We start from the raw sequence: 20,309 nt of genomic DNA on the forward strand, positions 1-20,309 counted from the left end.
GAAACAAGAAGGTAATATTAATAAATTATCGTTTGAATTTTTAAAAGAAAATCATTACGAATCATCGGTTAAATGCATTTCATTACGTCAAAATAATTCATTGTTCAGTTTTCAATTAAACAAGAAAAAAGTTTGACGTATTAATATGTAACAAAAAGAAAAAAAAAGTGGTGGAAAGAGGGTGTGTGTGTGTGTGTATGTACTCAGGTTGGTAATTAAAAGTTAAATTTAAATAGCGTTGGAAAACGTCGTCTTATCACACGGGCGTCAGACCTTTAACCTTTCAGTTATACGAGAATATAATTAATGAATTTCAAATGATTCGAATATAACTGTCAGAGCTTATCACGAAGATGCATACTAATTGTACATAATATGTGTAAATATATGTGTGTGTATATATATATATATAGTGGCATTCATATGTGTAGGTAGTTAAATTCAAACGTATGTAAATTTGCGATAAAGAAATAACGTTACCGTACGAAATAAAATTTCAAAAAGAAATGAATAATTAACCATTAACTTCAAAATGACACTTATTATAATTTCTACTTGATTTATGTACATATTGAAAATATTCGTAAATACACTTAGAATGTATTTTTTAATTTCTGTTGTTTTGAGAAAATGAAAGGTGTGCATATTGGTTAATTTCGATTTTAATTCAATACGTGAAAAGGTAGAATGATTTTTCATTCTTCGCGTTAAACGTAGAATCAATCATTCCGTTTTTGTTCTACGAATAAATCGATCTATCGTAATCTCCTTTCGATTATTATTTCCTTTGTTAAAGAGAAAAGAAAGTTAAATTTTAGTTACCAGCACTTTACTCGTATGTGATTTTCGTTTAAACCAGAAGGCAGAAGCTTTCATGTGGCTTTTAGAGTAATATTATTTTCAAAATTTTACCATTTCTTTTCCTCGTTATTTTCTTCTCCTTTTTTTTTTTTCTTTTTTCTATGCAAGCTGAGCTGAGCGAAAGCCAGTAGATACGAAAAAAATAAATTTTTCATCTCTCTCTCTCTCTTTCATCCTCTGCATATTCATATACGTTTTTACCCTTTGATCATTTATCTGTGTGCGTGTGTGTATACTAATATCGATAAGAGTGATCTTACGTAAGTTCGATATTACATAAAAGAAAAAATTCATTTATTAATGCATCATATTTTTTGCAAAGGATTATAGCGCAAGTTATTGCATTATTGTTGAGAGAAAATTGATTGATAAACTATTATTATTATTATTATTATTATTACTATGCAAATTTCAAAAGACAAAAGAATAACCCGAAGAGGAAGAAAGAGATAATAAAAGTTCAATTGAATATAAGTATCAATAACGATCTTTTGCAAAAAAGCTTATGAAATAATAAATCTCGACATTTAAACGGATTAAATATGAGAAATATACGTCATAGAAACAATGGAATATTATTTATTCACATAGAACGAAACCGATCGTAGTATTTTTATCGAATATATTTTTCAAACGAATTAAATTCATGATTTTAATGAAAAATCAAAGATTTCGTTTCTATCTTTTTCTCCCTTGTTTTATATTATTACACTAGTCTAGTCTTTGTTATAAAAGGGTTATTCATTTGTCTTCGATATATTCGAAACAATAAACGTGTCAAGGGAAATCGGACAGGTTTACAAATCTTTTTACAACGTTTAATTTGATCTCATTTATTGGGACTTCTTCAGAATAATTTTATTTTCGGACGAGATAAACAACTAATTCGAAATAATTTTCTCATATCTATCTAACCTATCTGCTTTATCTGTTAGGTTAAATAAAGATTCTCGAGAAAAGCCCTTTGTTCTCGAAAGATTTTGAGAGTCTCCATGTCTTGTACGTGAAATAACTCGAGATGTCTAGTGAACCAGTACTAGAACCAGAATACACACTTGGTGACCACAAGATGGATAGTTTCGAACAGAATACACGAGGGAATGAACGAGAGAGAGAGAGAGAGAGAGAGAGAGAACCAATGTAATCCGGTTTAATACAACGATATATAGACACTATTCAAGTAGATCCTTTTAAAATTCGCTTAAAATTATTATCTTCTACGATCAAAAATAATTCATCGAATTTTATAAGAGGATCCATTTGAAAACTTAATTTTTCTATTATTTTTTTTCATTGTTCGATTGATTGTTCTTTCATTTCTGAAATATTTCAAAGGAGTATCGTTTTATTTAATTAATACAATGCAGGAAGGAAACATCATATAGGGGAGGGTCAGACAATTTGCTTCGATAAAGAGATGATACATACTTGAAACTTTTTTAATAAATATCTAAATATCAGGCAGCTGTTTTATTGAAACTTGTTCGAGCATAGATAATTAATTTAGATTTAGTCTACTAAATTCAGTCGATTTAATCTCTCTCACTCTCTCTCTCTCTCTCTCTCTCTCTTCTAACAGTTTCAGTTTATTCGTCCGTGAGAAACTAACACCGGGGTGCATACCAAAATTGTCCAGTCGCACCTTGTAACGTTGATGATATATGTTTCTATGCTTGTAATTAGAAATTGTTTTCGTTAAATTAACTCATATTGATTTGATTCGTTGAAATTTTATCTCTTTATGATTTATTATCGTTAAATAATAAATTAACGTAAATTAAATAATATAATTTAACGTTTAATTGTGATAATTCAATTTGTTTTATTTCTCACACACCGTAATTCGTTGAAATATGCACGAGTGTTTAGCGAAAGGAAAAAAACAAAAGAAAAAGAAAAATTTCATTTTAAATTGGTAAAAGAATTAAAGATCTCTAAAGGGAAAGTCAAATTTTCATTCGAAGTATATTTTATCGTTGAGAAAATATTCCAAAAAGATTTGGCAACCGAAACGTGATAAAATTTTCAAATGGTAAAAAGCAACCACTTTGCAATATCTAGTTTTAGAAATACATTTACGTTAGATCCCATACTTTCTTTGAATTGGCTACTTCTTTTTCGAATATTTTATGTTCCTACGGTGTATCCTCTTTAAGAAGAGCTTTTTTATACCAAATTCATATATGCACTCCACGTATCAACTTACCTAAATCCATACATACATACATAAAATTTATGCATGCGCGTATACTTTTATTTCTACGAGATTTTTTCAAAATATGTCGACGAAATTTAACCGGGGGTGTGGTCAGTAAAGTTGTACGAATTACTGGAAAATACAAAAATAATTAATAATTCAGAAACAAGATCATAAAAAAAAAACAGATTTAAGACCATCCTTTAAGATTACGTTCGTATATTTTCAAATATCCCTTTAAAGTCTTATTAATAGCAACTTGAAATAACTTTAGATAATAAACATCTAATATAACAACTTTGGATTACGTAAGAACTTGTTTATTAATAGAAATTAAACGAGCTTTTTTTTTATTTTTTTCTCACGTAAACACCGTTTGACATAAACCATTCGAGTTTTTCTTCGATAATCGATTGTCATTAAATTTATATTAGAAAAGAAAGTATGACAATTAATATAATATTATTTTTAAATCGTAAGCTGATGATAATTCCAATTACAAGGTCCTCCTCTACCCCTCTTCCTTTTCCTCTTCGTCGTCATCCTCCTCCACCTCGTCCTACGTGTAAAATGTATTTTTACTTGCCGTTCAAATTCCGGATCACTGGGGTTGAAAGTGTTAACGAAGCGAAAACATTTTCATTAAAATTCATAGCTATCGAAGTAAAGTTCGCCGAATTTCAAAACACGCAACGGCCTATACTATTCCTCCCTTCACCCCTCTACTCCTACCCCTCCCTTTTCCCTATCTTTTCGTTATCCTACTCGTCAACGATCATTTCTACACGTTTTTCCGACAAAAATATGCACAAAAATATGCACAAAAATATTACTCCTTCATTTATTTTATTGTTCTTTTTTCTGTTTTTTTTTTTTTTTTTTTTTTAAATATAAATATTCAAATCTTCCCCATTATTCGCGCGAAATAATTTAACGTGCGAATATAATATAATGATTCATGAGAAAAGAAATACAAGAAAAAAATTATAACAATGAGGAAGTTGTAACTTTATAACACGTTTGAGAAGAAGAAGAAAAAGGTGTTGGAAGTAAAAGTGGATCAAGGGGGTCGACTTACTTTACTTCTTTTTTCGTCTCTTCGTTTCACCTTCAAGAAAAATTTCGCTTACAGAGAAACTCGAGTAGAACAATTACAAGGAAATTTGAGATACCTTCATTTTCTTTTTCTTTTTTTTTTAAAATTCCATTGTTTCTGGCAACGTGATGTACTACTCACAGGTATTATGCAGAATGGATGATGTTAAAAATCTAGATAGTGGTGTTAGGTAGAAGTTTCAATCGATTAATGGTCTTGTCTTTTTTGTTGTTCTTTTTTAACCGGTTTTTTGTTTCAAATGAAATTTCTGCTAAGTAACGTTGAAATAGAGATAGAGTATAGAAAAGAAATTTTAGGGAAGAAAAGAAGTATAAAAATTCCAATCTATGTCATTTCAATATCAAAACACAAACGTCCGAAAGAATCGAATATCAAGTACTATCTCCCGTTTCAATTTCTCTTCCCCTCTCATCGGCACTCCCATCACCAAACCTCTGGAATAGCTTTCCTACGATTGGGGATGGACGTCAATCGAAATGTTTCGTTTAACAAAATTGAAAATTTCATTAATTCGAACGAATCTTGATTGCAAATTACAAATCAAAACAAAATATTAGGTTGGTGCATATGAAATGTCGGATTTTCTTTATCTACAAGGGAACTTGCTTCTAGAATGAATATTTGACCATACAACAATATTACGACGTCTTTCTGAAATTAGCAAGATGAACAAAATGGTTAAGTTGATATAAGTTATTTGAATATAAGATTTCAATCATCGATTATCGTCTAAAATCGCAAAACTTTATCCATGAGCTTAAATTTCAACTATAATTTGACAAGACTTAAAGTGTAGTTTAGTCAAAAGGTCAAGGCTTTCTTATTGGATGGAAAATGTGCAAGCGCACGCGCCCTTTCTTCTTGAAAAAATCTCGGGGAATGGGAGAAGAGGGTGTTTCGATGTTACGTAACAACACGCGAGAAAGAGAGAGAGAGAGAGAGAGAGAGAGAGAGAGAGAGAGAGAGAGCTCTTATACACAGGTAAATTCCACCACACTCTAACAGAGGATTCTTGATTGATCCAAGAGAACAAGAAGAAGGAGTTCCCTTGGTATAGAACGAAAACTATGCCAAAGGGAAATTCCGAAGAAGGAATATTAGGATGGAAAGTTTAGTTTATATCTAAATAACTACGTGCCGACCACCTTTTTTAGACTTTTTCTCCTATGCGTTATAAAGTTTCAACCTCGTCAAAGTCAAAATGCTTTACTTTGGTGTAAGCCAACATCGATCATCAGAAAGACTGATGAGAAGAAAGGAATCCTACATATATTTGACGCTTTTTGGTGTACTTGTTCTTCACATTACAGAAAAGAATTTCGTTAGAAATTTCTATATATATATTTAAACAACATGAAATTAACGTCTTCCTCTCACTGGACAGGTAGGGACAATAAAACAAACAAGTTTCTTCATTTTCCTGCAGGCTTTCGAAACTTATAACTATGCCAAGTGTTCGCATTCGCCAACCTGGCGAATATTAAAAACTTGAGAATTCATCCTACGCAAAGTTTTCATCTCAAGCCGTTTTTTTTACTCACGAATGATGATCGTTGTTTATTCGGTTACGTTAATGCCCCTTTTCAAATGAACAGACAAAAGTTAGGATATAAAAATAAAATGTAAAAATTGAGAAAAAAAAAGCACCACCTATTGTTCGGAGAATATTTTAACAGAGAGTGCAAAAGATAAACGATAATCGGTGCAAGCTTTGCATTTTAACGAGCAAGAAATCACTAACGTGATAATCTTTTAACGTCTAAACCATTTTATCCTTGACTGTGACTTCGTGCGTGTCTGTGTGTCTCTGTGTGTGTATACGTTTTTCCCATGTGTTTGTGTTCACACCCTATCTCGACGTGACACGACCCTATAAAATCCACGAGTTTAATGCGAATAAGGTGAAGGTGAACGTAGTTAAAACAAGAGATGATTTTCATTTTACAGATAACACCCATTTACCCTCTATGCAATTCGAATTTAACGAATGCATACAAGTAGAACGTCTTTGAAAAAAATATTTAAGTTAAATTCATTCAAATGTATTTCATTTAATTTGAACAATTCAATATCCAAGATTTCATCCGCAAATATTGTTCGTGTAAAAGATCAATTTACAATTTTGAAATCTTTCAATCGATCTTTCATAAAAACTATCTACATTTTGAGCTAATAATAATAAAAAGAAAAGAACAAAATCACACAGACTCGAGTGATTTGAAACAAACGCGTCACTTAAACTGCTAACTTCATCTTCATAGTTTATTATTCTTTCTTCAATAAAAATTCGGTTCAAGTTCAGTCCGTCGAATTTTTTGGGTTCCCCCAACTGGCCATAGTTTCGTTGAAAGCAATCAAAAGATTGGGGTGGCGAGTCGAGTCACTTGACACAAAAAAAAAAGAAAAAGATGGACAGAAAAACAGAAAAGAAAAAGAGTAGAAAAGGAAGAGAGTATGGAAAGGGAGAAGATTACCTCTCGTCTTTCCAAGAGAACTAAATATTTCAACTCGTAGGCGCAAATGAGCTGAAAAAACAAAGTAACTGCCTTCCTTCTCTCTTTCTCTTTCTCTCTCTCTCTTCTTCTTTTTTTTCTTTTTTTCTTTCTCTCTATCTTTATCTTTCATTCCCATCCTACAAACCTGTCGTTCTTTTCATTCTTTTCCACCCTTTTACAAGCAAATCCAATACCTACCTACCTACCTACCTACACCACTAGCACACCTTCGACATAATTTTATCTTCTTTTTCGCTTACAGTCCTCTGTTGTTCAACGGCAAATACAAGTCGTAATTATTAACGTAGAAATGTTGAATCGTCGAGTGAACTAAAAGCTTCTCTCTCTTCATATAGTCTAAAAATACCTTTATTTTTTTCTTTATCTTTCTTCTTCCTCTCTCTCTCTCTTGTGCATAAATGCTTCCACGTTTAAAGAAAAAAGAGTTGGGGGTTCGGAGGGAAATGATATAGTCACTCGATATCACGAACGGTAATGGCTCGGGGGTGTAAGTTTCTCCAGGAAGAAGAAAAATAAGAGAAACTAGACTTTGGATTCCTTGCAAATGTTCGAGAGAAAGGGAGAGAGAGGGAGAGAGAGGGAGAGAGAGAGAAAATGAGAGGACGTAAACGATACAAAGAGAAAGACTCGCGTGAATCATTGCTGTCGTACTGTAAGTGACACACGTGTATATCTCTCTTAAAACACACTTTTGTGCACTAGGCTTACGTGTATTTTTGTCTATATATGTATGATATGCGTGTGTGTACGAATGTGTAAGCTTACGCTCGTAATTATTCCTTTCATCTTGTTCTTTTTATTTTTTTTCCCTTCCTCTTACGAATCCTATGTTTTTGACCACGATTTTTTCGCGAGGATTCATATTGCAACGATGCAACCAGAAAGAAAAAACCAAAATAAAAGGACAGCAAAATATACTCGAGAATTGAAAAATACGAAACGAGAAGCAATTTGCGTCAGGCTCGATTTTTTTCTTTTCTTTCTTTTTTTCTTTCTTTCTCTCATTAGTTTCGTTGTTGTTGTTTTTATTTTATAGCTCGTTAAGACGAGTAATTAACGATCAGATTTATCATTCAACGAAGTTCGACTTTGCGACTAAATTCTTTTGCTTCCAATCCTTTGCTTTATTTTCTGTTGTTTTGAGAAAATTAAAGGTGTGCATATTGGTTAATTGAAAAATATTCATTAATTATATCAAGTTTGACAATGTTTCTATTAATTTATCGATATATAATTTGATTATATAAATGATTTTTAGGCTAATTTAACTAAAATAATGTATATTTACAGGGGCTGCAAATGGACTTACTCCACTTTCTGAATAAACGGTTTTATTTAAATTAATCGATTAAAATGATTCGTTTGTTTAGATATTCCAAAAGTAAGCGAAACAGAAAACAGTCCGAAAGAAAGATCGGAGGAGACTTCTAAGGAAGATAAGACAGAAGATAAGAAAGAGGAAGAAAACAGAGAAAAATTGGAAGAAAAAGAAGAAGAGGACCTTTCGGACAAGCATAAAATTGAAGCTGCTACAAGGATACAGGCAGCATTTCGTGGACATCACGCGAGAAAGAGTATGAAAGAGACTGATACCTCGAAACAACAAACGGGGACCAACGAAACAGAATCCGAGCCGACCAAGGAACAATTGCAACAGGAATTCCGTTCCGACGATAAAGGTAGATTTTCATTTGTTATATTATTTCAAATTTAATTAATGTATTTTTCAAAAACAAAAAGTCACAATAAAATTTCAGTTGCTGAAGAGGTCCCGATGAAGGGACTAAACGTTCAATAAGATCGAAATAACGTTCTACAAATTTTTAACCTGTCCAACTTCCCTAAGACACATTTAGTACTTTACAGAAATATTGTATAATAATAGTTTGAAAATAGGTATTTAGTATTAAAACGATATATAGATAAATCCGAATAGAGACGCTTTAATATCACGATTCTAAATGATGCGATGAAAAATTCTCAAAGCGTGCTTTTTTCCCGGCACATTCGCAATCGAAGAAAATCATTTCATCCCATCTTCGACACGTAATAGTAGGGGCATCGCTGTTCAGAATTCGAATCACGAAAATCGAAGAAAGAAACGACGCTCCCTATTCCTATTTCTTCTAATCTCGGGTCAATTGCTTCATCAACAAAAAAAGAAAGTAATCGATCATTCGTGATTAGTTTCGAAAGACAAGAACTATCGAAATAAACTGCACCCCTATATTTTTACAAATGAAATAATAATTTATATTAATTTCTTGTTTTTTTTTTGTCAATAATTATTAGAACTGTGCAACGCAGCAACAAAGATACAAGCATCTTTCCGTGGCCACATGTCGAGAAAAGAGCAAGCCGCATCAGCTCTCGTCAAAACGGCGGGAGAAATTGTTGAAAATGCTGCTTCCAAAATAGAGAAAAAGGTAAGTTACGTAATATAATAAAATATAATCACAATATTTGAATAATATATTAAAGAATAAAATCCACAGTTAATTTATTTCAAATATCTTTTTGAAATAACCGATCATTATATGATTATTACTTGTGTTATTATTGTCAGCTATGATCATTAATTTTCCTATTATTTTTTGTACATGTACGGTCAAATAAATATAGTCATTATTAAGTGACGTTATCAAAAGGTCTGATTTATAAAGGAGAAGAAGATCTTTATCGTCTTGGCAATTTAACGAAGACGCCCGATATATTTCCCGCTCTCTCTCGCCACTGTAAAAACAGAAATTGCCATAGAAAATCTCGTATAGAAAGACTCTATGTCTTTCTCGTTCGATCGGTCGATAAAAGCTTTTTTCTCTGCAATGATAGAGTGATATATATGCCCTCGAAACGATATCAGGATCGATAGTATCAAAGCTCGTCGTCTTGTTTCTCTTGGTTATCATCATCCTCTTAAGTTAGCATACTTCGAAATAGATAAACCAAGCAACTCGACTTTTTTTCACACTGCAACACCCTTCATTTCCTAAGTGGTTTTGCTCTTAAATCGATTTTAATACATTCGACCCTTCTTCTTCTTCTTCTTTTTTAACAACTATTAGGTTGCTGCATATGAAATCTTTTTCCCCTGTTTTCCTTATTTTTTTCTTTCGGCCATAATTTTGTTTTTTTTTGTAATTTTTTTTTTACATTTTCTCTGGACATGAATTCAACCGATATTCGTGTAATTTTTATATATGAGTATGACAAAAAAAACTCGATACGATAACGAACTATAGCAGCAAATCTCACGATCGACCTTTTCGTTCGTTTCGAACGTGATCGGAAGTACTCAACAACACATGAATACGTAATACACACGTATATACTTGTACCATGTATTTACACACGAAAATCGATTTCATCGATAGAGAGACTGAGGAAGAGCAATAACGAGGAACGAAGTTTACCCTTGTAAATTAGCTAATGGATGATCATTAAAATTTATATACCGATATTCAATAATTCTATTCGCCGAGGAATCCGTTTCTCCCAAAAGGAATATATTTCTTCCTTTTATTTTATATATATATATATATATATATATATATATATATTTTTTTTGTTATTTCTGTAGACCCTCATTTTTATCCAATTTTATATATATAGGTACATGTATAGGTAGTTTTCCTTTTGGTTCACGAAATATTATCATTAGCTTAAATCTGCCGATGAGATATTATAAGCGTGACCTAAATCATACATTCATACATAGATACACATAAAGCCACTTTCAATATTGTAAACCTAAACACTGATGAATTATGAAAATGATTTCAATTATATCATATGTAAAACAGTTAATTTATGATATTATAATGATCGATTAATTCCATCCAATTTAAATCTTCAATTTATTTTTATATTAACGCAACACAATGACATAATATTATGTTCATAAATATTTATCTCAAATGAAGTTTGTTCTTTTTGTTTGAAGTTTATACAAGGTGTTCTAATTTATAAAAGAAAAGCACTCTTTATCCGTACTTTAATCGTTTTCATCTTCTCATCATTTTCTATTTGAACAAAAGAGAAATATTGTTGGCTCCTTGAAATTTTTCACGAGAAGAAGTTCAATTATTTCTGTCAAGAACTAAAACGTGATCGATGAGATTTATCTCGTTGTTTCTAATAGAGAACGTTAGAGTAGAAGAGACTTTCGTGATATTTCTTCCTATACCATCTGATAATGGATAACACGAGTTTCCTTTCCGTAGAATATTGTCAAATGTATTATGAGAATGGAAGAAAAACAGGTTTTCTAATATAAAATCGAACTAAATCATTCAAACCATGCAAATATATCTTCTCGATGCTCTGCATAATGATTGAATATCGATAATTTTATTTAATATATACTCGTATATATAATATAAGTATTCAGATTCCTGTATTAATGATTTCCTTCCATTCGAGCAATAATATACAAATTTTTCGCGACGACACACATATATGTATCTTTGCATATGCATATGCATTAAGACCATTTGGAGATATATTTTTTGAAGGACAAGTTAGAAGGAGCTCGTTTCTGATATCGACCTGATTCTCTTCAGAACACTGAAGAGAAGCACTGAAATATTCATGAACCATCCGTTTCGAGTTCCTTTTTTGCATCACCGAGCATAGAAGAAGCCGTTCGACAAGATTTCTAATGATGCCGAAAATGCTCCCTGCATAAAATCCCAATGAGCTTTTCGCGAATTCTTTCTTCGGGTCCTTTTCCACCTCACTGATTCTTTTCCCTTATTTCCTTTCGTTTATTTCTTACTTTCCTACCTTCCTATTTTGTCTCATAAATATATTTTCTGTCTCGAGAAATCCCCATGAAAAATTTATACTACTTACGAATTAATTTAATTAAGATCAATGTGTTTTTTCCTCTACCGAAAAGAAAAAGAAGACAGGATAACGAACCTTAGACGTGTTCACTTTTAATCATTTGCAAATGACAAATATATTCAATTGTTCGCATGATTATTACAAAAAAAGATTTGAAGATCAATGAATTTATATTAAATTGAACGTCACACGTACTTTTTCAATTAAACCAAATTTTCATATGAAATATTCGAATAAAAATCTAACGTTAATCTCCACGTTGATCTTAAATTTAATACAAGAGCTAACGTGAAATTTAAGCTCGGATAATTTTGCATTTCAATTTGTCGATGGAATATCATCGTTTCAAATTTGAATAATCCGAAAAAACATTTTACTTTCAAAGTCTAGGAAACTTAAATATAAAATAACAAGTTAGAAAAAAATTTAAAAAAACAATATTTTTCCTTCCCAATACATAATTTAAAAGTTATTTCAATGTTGGTACGTTTAAACTAGCTGCTACCAATCACAATGAAACGTGTAAAAGGAAACACGTAGGAAATATTGAAAAAAAATAAGCATGCAGTGTTGCATTCGAACTAGGAAGCTCCCTTCTTTCTTCTTTCATTTTTCTCGATGTCAGTATGTATTTTTAAAAAGTGCACGCACGAGACGACGTTCCGCAAATGATAAATTCCACGACTCGCGAAATCTCTTTTCAAAAGTTTCGAGAACGAACAGCTACGATTCGTTCTCGTAATTTTAGTTCATTCTTTTTCTTTAGTGTGATTTTGTTTTTGTTAATATTTTTTTATTTATACCGCGAGAAGGGAAGGGTGGGGGGGGGGGGGGGCTACATTCGATGTATAATATCGAAATGTAGGTCACTCGTAACACCTTTCTCGATTATTTCTATCAACGTTTGTATTCGTTCACAGCGTCGTGATCGATCGTTAATTTTGTTTTTCGATTTGTTATTAATTCGAAAAGTCAGCGATTCTCAACCAGAGGAATACCATCATTCAGGAATTCACCTTTGGATGAATAGTAAAGAAAATTTACATTTCATACAAACAACTATCCCACTTCTCTTTTACGTACTTTCTTCATAAAATATACACACACATACGGGAGCACGCGCCCCACATACATTCATACATAGATAAATAATTCCCTTTTAATGTATCCGCAAAAACTACTCCCCTATTCCATATTAAGTAGAAAATTACGCGAACTTTCAGGAGAAGCACACATACAGAACTATCTAAATGAATATTCGAGTTGACTGTTCCACACAGAAAGAGATTTAAGCCAAGCCAGGCTTACCGAAATTATCGAACTATGCAATTTCTGAGTGTGTGTTACTTCTTATGAGGTATATTCAAAAATTGATTCGATAAATAAATGAAAAATAATAAGAAAATTCGGACGCCTGTATTAAACAATATAAATGTGCTGTACAAATTTATTGTGCACATTTATTGTTACACATTATATAAATATATATAAGAGAAATACAATTAATTTCTATATTGTGTTGAGATTTTTCATGAAAATGTTACACTTTTATTTACTCTTTTTTCTTTGATTAAACTACTTATCTTTATTAAAAATCACACATGTGCTCTTTCTGTTCTCTTAGTTCGTATCTGTATATTCCTCTCTAGTTCAATATAAAATTCAATTTTAAAGAAAATACATTTTCTTTACATATATATTACACATTTTTCATGAATTTTCTATAAGCTTTTTATTCTTTTAATTATCCAACTTAATCTTCCGTATCTCTCATTAAAATGTAATGATAATAAATTCTTTAGAAAATGAGAAAGATATTTTACCTTGATTAAGATTGTTCTAATTAATTAATTAACTACGACGTGTAGGAGATATTAACTCGAGATGCTTAAGTTTAGAACAAACGTATTAATATTCATAACGCACAGTGAAATCTATGAATCGTAGAAATCGGATATTCGTCAGTATCAGATATCAGACCATTGAAGAAGAATCTTTGGTAGCTTCAGAAGCACGTAGAGTTGAGAAACAACGTCGACCGATCCGAATCGATGTTCGAATCAAAACTTAATTGATACGCGTGTTCTGCAAGCCGAATCCGATCGAGTTCGTTCTTGTGGTTGAACGTAAATTCAATTTCTCGGGATATCGATATTACTCAAAAGCAATATTCCTATTCAAACAAGTCCATTATTTTATGGTAAATTTTGCAATCTTTTTTTTCTGTTACACGCGCCTACCTATTTATTTAATATTATTACTTAAATTGTGAAACACTCATTTTCCGTATCAGAATACGTGTGATTTTCAATAAAATCATTAATAACATTTCTGATTCCATCATAATATGTATAAAAACGTCGGCATATAAGTAAATTTATAAGAAAATATAGTACCCCGTGGATTATATGCAATATCTTATAGAATCTAGCTAGCTTTGATGTTTGAAGTCTACGATTGATACTTAATTGAATTATTAATCTATTAAATCATAAATTGGAAAATTATTAATGAAAATATTATTAACTTGTGAATACCGTGAAGTCTTTAACAGGGGTGCTTAAATTGCATCGTAATTTATCTTAAAGGAAACATTGGAGATATAAAATCAAGCACAATACAGGTAATAAGAAACTTTTCTAAAACAAATCTACAAGAGACTGCTGCTGCTGCTGCTGCTGCTGCTGCTGCTGTTGTTGTTCGCATTTTAACAGCTAACTTTATTATTAAATTATCATAGCTTTAACGAGAGAGAGAGAGAGAGAGAGATCCTCTTACCTAAATCATTAGAACACCGTTCGTATTTTCACGCAAAGCTTTCCTTTGTAAGTACCATTTCACATGCAAACAATCCTGTGTTCTCTCTTTGATTTGCATTGTCGATTGAAAATTTGATAGTCCTTCAACGAATATGGAAACATCCCCGACAGATTTCTTTGAAAAACAAAATGATTTACGAACGAATAAGATTGATTGCGACTGTAAATTATGATAGGAAAAATATCATCGGGCTTGAATAAAAGTAACTTTAAAATAAAATGCCAACGGGGTAAAAGGTACTATGTCCCTTAAGTAATCGATATTTCGTTTGAAAGTTCACGAAATGGAACATATTATATCGTTGAATTCTACAAGGTGTACTCAAAATTTATCGAATGATTTTTGGACTTTTTGTATTTATGTAACACTACTTTAAAATGAATTAATCAAATATTCTTATTTATTTTAATACGATTTGATTGGTTTTCTTTTTGTTCATTTGACAAATGAAACGATTCATTTTGTAACATCCTATATATACTCGAATCGAAGGTAAAATAAATAATACGTTGTCCCTGATAATAATAGCAAACGGGTGTAGAAAAATCACAACCCTTGACACAGATTGTAACTCTTCTTTCTCGATGTTCAACACTATTATCTTCCTTTATAACATCAAAATGTCATTCAATATAAGTCATTAACTCTGTCCTTTTTCTTTTTTGCTAAATCAAATTGAAAACTGTATAAAAGGAAGATAAACTTTGAAGGTTTTTAAATGAAAACGATCATTTCAAATGACAACATTGTAGAAATGTTAGAATCATTTTTGAAAATGAAGGGACTGTTCTCAATTTCATTTTTCAACGAATTTGTTTGGCAATTTCTCGTAGGTTACTAGCTATTGCACTCCGCCCATCAAACGAGGAACAACTTCCTCAAACATCGGCATACTTGACACGGGGTCTTTGCATGCTTGCGTGTTTCCACGTAACTCCGATAAAGTGTCCCTTGAAAATAGCATTCTAGGGTTGACTAGTCTACCTTTCCTTCAACCTAGTCGATTTGCATTTACATATATATATTTCCTTAGATATGAAATAAGATTAAGACATATGTATGCGCGCGTGTATGTGTGTGTGTGTTTTTTTACTACTCCCAAATATGATATTCCACGTTACTTGTATGACACCTGTGACTTTTTCCAATTGCATATAAAAGTTAGAGATAAGTATACAAAGATAAACTTTTTTCTTTTACGTCTATCCGATAGTTTTCGAAAAAGTGTTCAAAGTAACGCGAAAATCGTAATCGAGTATTAGAATAAAATATCGTTTGAAAACAAAATATATAATAAATAGAGAAGAAAAGTATTTGTAATATTTTTAATATATTATAATAATTAGAAACAATATATATGGACCGTTTATTTAGAAAGTGGTGTAAGACCATTTAAAATAAATTAAATATACATTATTTTAGTTAAATTAGCCTAAAAGTAATGTATATAATCAAATTACATATCGATAAATTAATAGAAACATTGTCAAACTTGATATAATTAATGTATATTTTTCAATTAACCAATATGCAAACCTTGAATTTTCTCAAAACAACAGAAAATGGACTTGCATCACTTTCAAAATGAACGGTCCATATATCGATTTTATATTTCACTATGAACGTTATCCTAGAATATTTATTCGAGTCAGCGAGATCTTAAAAAAATGTATTCGCCAAAGTAAATGACTTAACTTTCGAGTATTTCTCGTTCCCCGTAGTGAATTGAAAAGTTAGATATTGTTCGACTTTCAAATAGAGTATATTTCCCCATAGATACATACATATACATATATATATATGTACCTGTGATAAAAAGGAATTAAAAACTTTCATTGAGAAACGGGGGATATAGGTAACATTCGCGTTTACGAGTTCGCATAAATTTTCTATTGAAGTTTGACATAAAAAAAAAAGAAAGGAAGAAAATGTAAAACAAATAAAGTAAAAGAAAAGGAGAAAGAGTAAGAAAAAAAATATTAGAATGATTTATACGAAAAGCTTACCGATGGAGAAAATTCTGATAAACTTAACCAATAACCAAACCTAAACTTATGCGAACTAAACTTCGTTTTATTTATTATTCCCTCTCTGAGCGATTTCGTATTTTCTAATTTATATTCTCTTTGAAAAAAAGTATGATATAATCGAACTCGACCAACTTCTATAATATTATTCTCGATTTATTGATTATTATAATACCAAAAAAAGTATCTGACATAAATGCATAATACAGCATGGCAATGTAAACTCCAATAATTTAATTTTAAAATCAGCTGCCACGCAAAGTTATTACATGATCGTGAGTTTATTTTTATTGAAAATATATTTTATTGAAATACACATACGTGTATAAAATTTTGTATGAATGATCTTTTCAATAATACTACATTTTTAAATAATCGTTTTCAGTTCACAAAAGACGAAAAAGAATTAATCAAAATGAAGGAGAATAAAAATTCGGGAAGAAAATAAAAAAGATTCAATTTCTTTTGATTTTAGTGGTAAAATTTAGTTCTCTTTAGTTCAATCATATCAAATATAAAAGAATGAAAGTAACTAGACAGGCTTTTTTTTCCTCATTACTCTCAATACCAATAAAGTCTAACTAAACGAGAGACATTAAACGTGAGCCGGTGGGATAAAGGAATAAAGAAGATGAAAAATTCGAATGAGGATAGTTCTGACTGGATTTACCTCGTTTAACTGAATAGAAAATTTCAATTTTCATGGGAAAAAGACTGCTAGTAAAAAATCCAACTAAAGAAAGATTTATAATTCAACCTAAGAGATATTTTACAATTTTTACGTTGTTAAGCAATATTTACACGCGCGTTTATGGAGTGAAGTCAATATCAAATTTATTTTTCAATCCATTACAAACCAATGTGCAAAAATAGGAAAACGCGAACGAGTTTAATTGTTTCAACAAAATCTTTTTAATACGTCAAGTGTAGAAAAAAATTATCATTTCTAAGAGATAATCGAAAAAAAGATAAACTTGCTTGCTAATATAAGAAAGAACTCTCTTCTGGACCACTGATATTGCGTGCTACTCAGAAAACATATCTACATTTACTGCACATGTGTTTTGTGTGTGTGTGTGTGTGTGTGTGAGAATACGTTTATGTATATGTATCGGCGTATTCAAAGTTTATATGTATTCCTTGCATTGTTCTCGTGAGAATGATCTCTATACATAAAGTGCATACTAACAAACACGACTATAACCCAAATATATACAATATATATATATATATATATATATACCACACAATTTTAATCAAAGTAGTGGAAACAACATAAACGTTCCCATGATTCTAACAAACGAGTTGGTTGTACCACTAACATGTTATTTCATTTTTATGATAATCCTCTACTAGATTTTACTGGATACTAACTTTAACTAACGTAAAAAAAAAAGAAATGTTCTTCTCTCTTCACAGAAATACAAGTGGCTGATGTTTCTCTTCTAAATTGATCATTTTATTTTTAATTTTATACCAAAACGTTGGAAATTTTACTAAACATCTTTTTTTATCGTTAGATATTATTACAAATATCAATTATATTTGTGATAGGAAGAAAAAAAAACATATATGGAAAATTTCTTTGACATTTTTCTATATTTATTGATCGATCAAATTTGTAAAACACGAGAATGATTTTGAAAAGGAAATAAAATATGATGATATTGATTGAAATCGTTAATTAAAAAATTGAGCAGTTGTACATCATATTAATATGCCTTAAAAAAGAAAATAAGGAAAAAAGGACTGGGAAATGTAGAGGACGAGTTTGTGTTAATGCAAACAGCAAGTGCAGTGGTCTCGAATCGACCTAGTTCAACCTTGTAGATTTACAAAGCTACCTGGAGGTATAAATAAATGAGTACCGTGCATTACAAGTACCGACAAATAAAAAGCAACCCCTTCTCTCTCTCTCTCTCTCTCTCTCTCTCTCTTATACTCTCTTCAATTGGTTTTGCACACTCTCTACTTTTTATTTTTATTCGAGTCAGGTGTTAATTCTATTTGCAGTCGTTTTTTAAAGTGCATTATTACTTTTATCTCAACTCAAAAAGATGTGAATCATAAATAGATAAATAAGTGTAATTTTTAGTGCATAAAGTCATCATTAAATTATTAATATATTATAATAATTGTATTCTTAGTAGAGAACAATAAGAAACAATTTTCTAATTAAAAAAGAAAAAAAACATGTTAATTAAAAATAGTGTAACGCGTAAAGAATGATACAAAGGTTAAGAATTTTCTTTTCCAAGGCTACGAAATCAAGATTCTCCTTGCTTTTCTTCCCCAATTTTTGTTCTTTTTACTTCTTTTTATAGACGTCGTAGACCGAAACGAATCAAGGAGAATATCTCGATTGATCTGGAAAAAACGCAGTAACCATTTCCTGTCACGTAAGCCAGATAGGAACCCATGAAAAGTCGTGTACATCCAAGTGATAGGGTATTGGTCTGAGTGGAAGGATGAAAAGAGAGCTACTGCTACTCCTTCTCGTTCAAAACTAAGAGGATTTTTTTTCTCCCTTTTCCTCTCTTTTTCTCTTCTACCAAAGTCCGAAAGTGCTCTTCGTGTCTCCTTTATCTAACGTTCCTTGCTAGACATTGCACGAGCGCATCGCATTGCATTCACCTTCTCAAAGTATCTCTCTTCTACCTTGCTGTATGGTCTTGCTTTTTTATCCCCCCTTTCTTCTTCTTTTTCTTTTCCTTCTTTTTTTCTTGTTTTTCTACTTTTCTTTATATTTTTTCAACTTGAATCTTCCAAGAAAACCCAAGTTCGAGCTTGCCTTCTTACCACGACTAACACAGGAGTAGTAAGAGGTAGTAGCCCTTTTCATCAACGAAACTGCTAATAAAAAGAAGAGGAAAGAGAGAGAGAGAAAACATTGAGATAAATTCGATTCAATTTTATATTATGCCGACTCTACGTCAGAGTTTCATTGTACACGTATATCTCGAAATTTGTTCTTTCTTTTTTCAAGTTCTTTTTTTTATTTAATTTGTAGTATCTTATCAGTAAATATGAGGAATGAAAATGTTTGTTCAAACTATTTAAATATAAATAATACGCTCGTGTATAATTTATCAGCGAATAAATAAAATATATTTATATTGGTATGCAAGATATGACAAAAAAGAAAAACTTATCTTTTATATATAATAAGTATAAACGTTGCATCGTTTTATTTCAAAATGAATCACGAATAAAAATAATATCATCGGCACCATCCTCGGGGACAAACATCCTATGCAAATTATTTTCAATTTAAATAAATAATAGGTACCAAAAACGAAATGTGAAAATAAAAAGGCAAAAACAACCAATGAGATTATATATACCAATATGAGACTTATATATAATATATTAATATATAAATAAAAATACCTAAGTAAGATAAGTGTTCTATATAATACATTTATTATAATTAATAAAATATTTCACATGGCAACATTGTTCAAATACTGCAAGTGAAATAAAATATTTGATTAACTATTAGCAATTGAAAATAATATTTTACTAAGCTTTGGAAATCACGTTGAGAGACAAGCATACATCTGCAAATGCAACTTTAATTAATATAACAATACAAGCTAGGCTAGCAAGCTACGAAACTGAAGAGACTTTGATATCTAACAATTCCGACATGTTGGAGAGATGCAGGGAGAGAAAGAAAGAGAGAGAGAGAGAGAGAGAGAGAGAGAGAGAGAGAGAGAGACAGAGATAGAGGTTGAATAGATAGGACTATTGTGATGTCCTTTAACATCCTCTGTTGATCCAACCAGGAGTAAGACGTGGCTTGACTGTGAATCTAATGCCTATCTAATGCCTATCTAATGCCTATCTAATGCCTATCTAATGCAAGTCCAATCTAGTTCTTTTGATCAAGTCATTATTACTCTAATACCATTTCTAACGAA

The 20,309-nt window shown here is 31.0% G+C and overlaps 1 protein-coding gene across 2 annotated transcripts in view; it reads left to right on the forward strand.

Moving 5' to 3' along the window:
- LOC106791805 (UPF0329 protein ECU05_1680/ECU11_0050) overlaps nucleotides 1-20,309 on the forward strand; it is a 42,253-nt gene that overhangs the window by 16,753 nt on the left and 5,191 nt on the right. The window contains exons 1-3 of one of the 2 annotated variants that reach the window (XM_014757740.1): nucleotides 7,179-7,343; nucleotides 8,062-8,370; nucleotides 8,984-9,117. In XM_014757740.1, coding sequence (XP_014613226.1) covers nucleotides 7,286-7,343; nucleotides 8,062-8,370; nucleotides 8,984-9,117 — 501 coding nt within the window. In that variant the 5' untranslated portion in view covers nucleotides 7,179-7,285. Of the gene's footprint in view, nucleotides 1-7,178; nucleotides 7,344-8,061; nucleotides 8,371-8,983; nucleotides 9,118-20,309 lie in introns of those variants that run through there. The other variant, XM_014757739.1, reaches the window with a different exon arrangement.

The sequence above is a fragment of the Polistes canadensis genome, unplaced genomic scaffold, assembly GCF_001313835.1.
Source record: "Polistes canadensis isolate GaletaPanama2010 unplaced genomic scaffold, ASM131383v1 scaffold_344, whole genome shotgun sequence".
NCBI classification, from domain to species: domain Eukaryota; kingdom Metazoa; phylum Arthropoda; class Insecta; order Hymenoptera; family Vespidae; genus Polistes; species Polistes canadensis.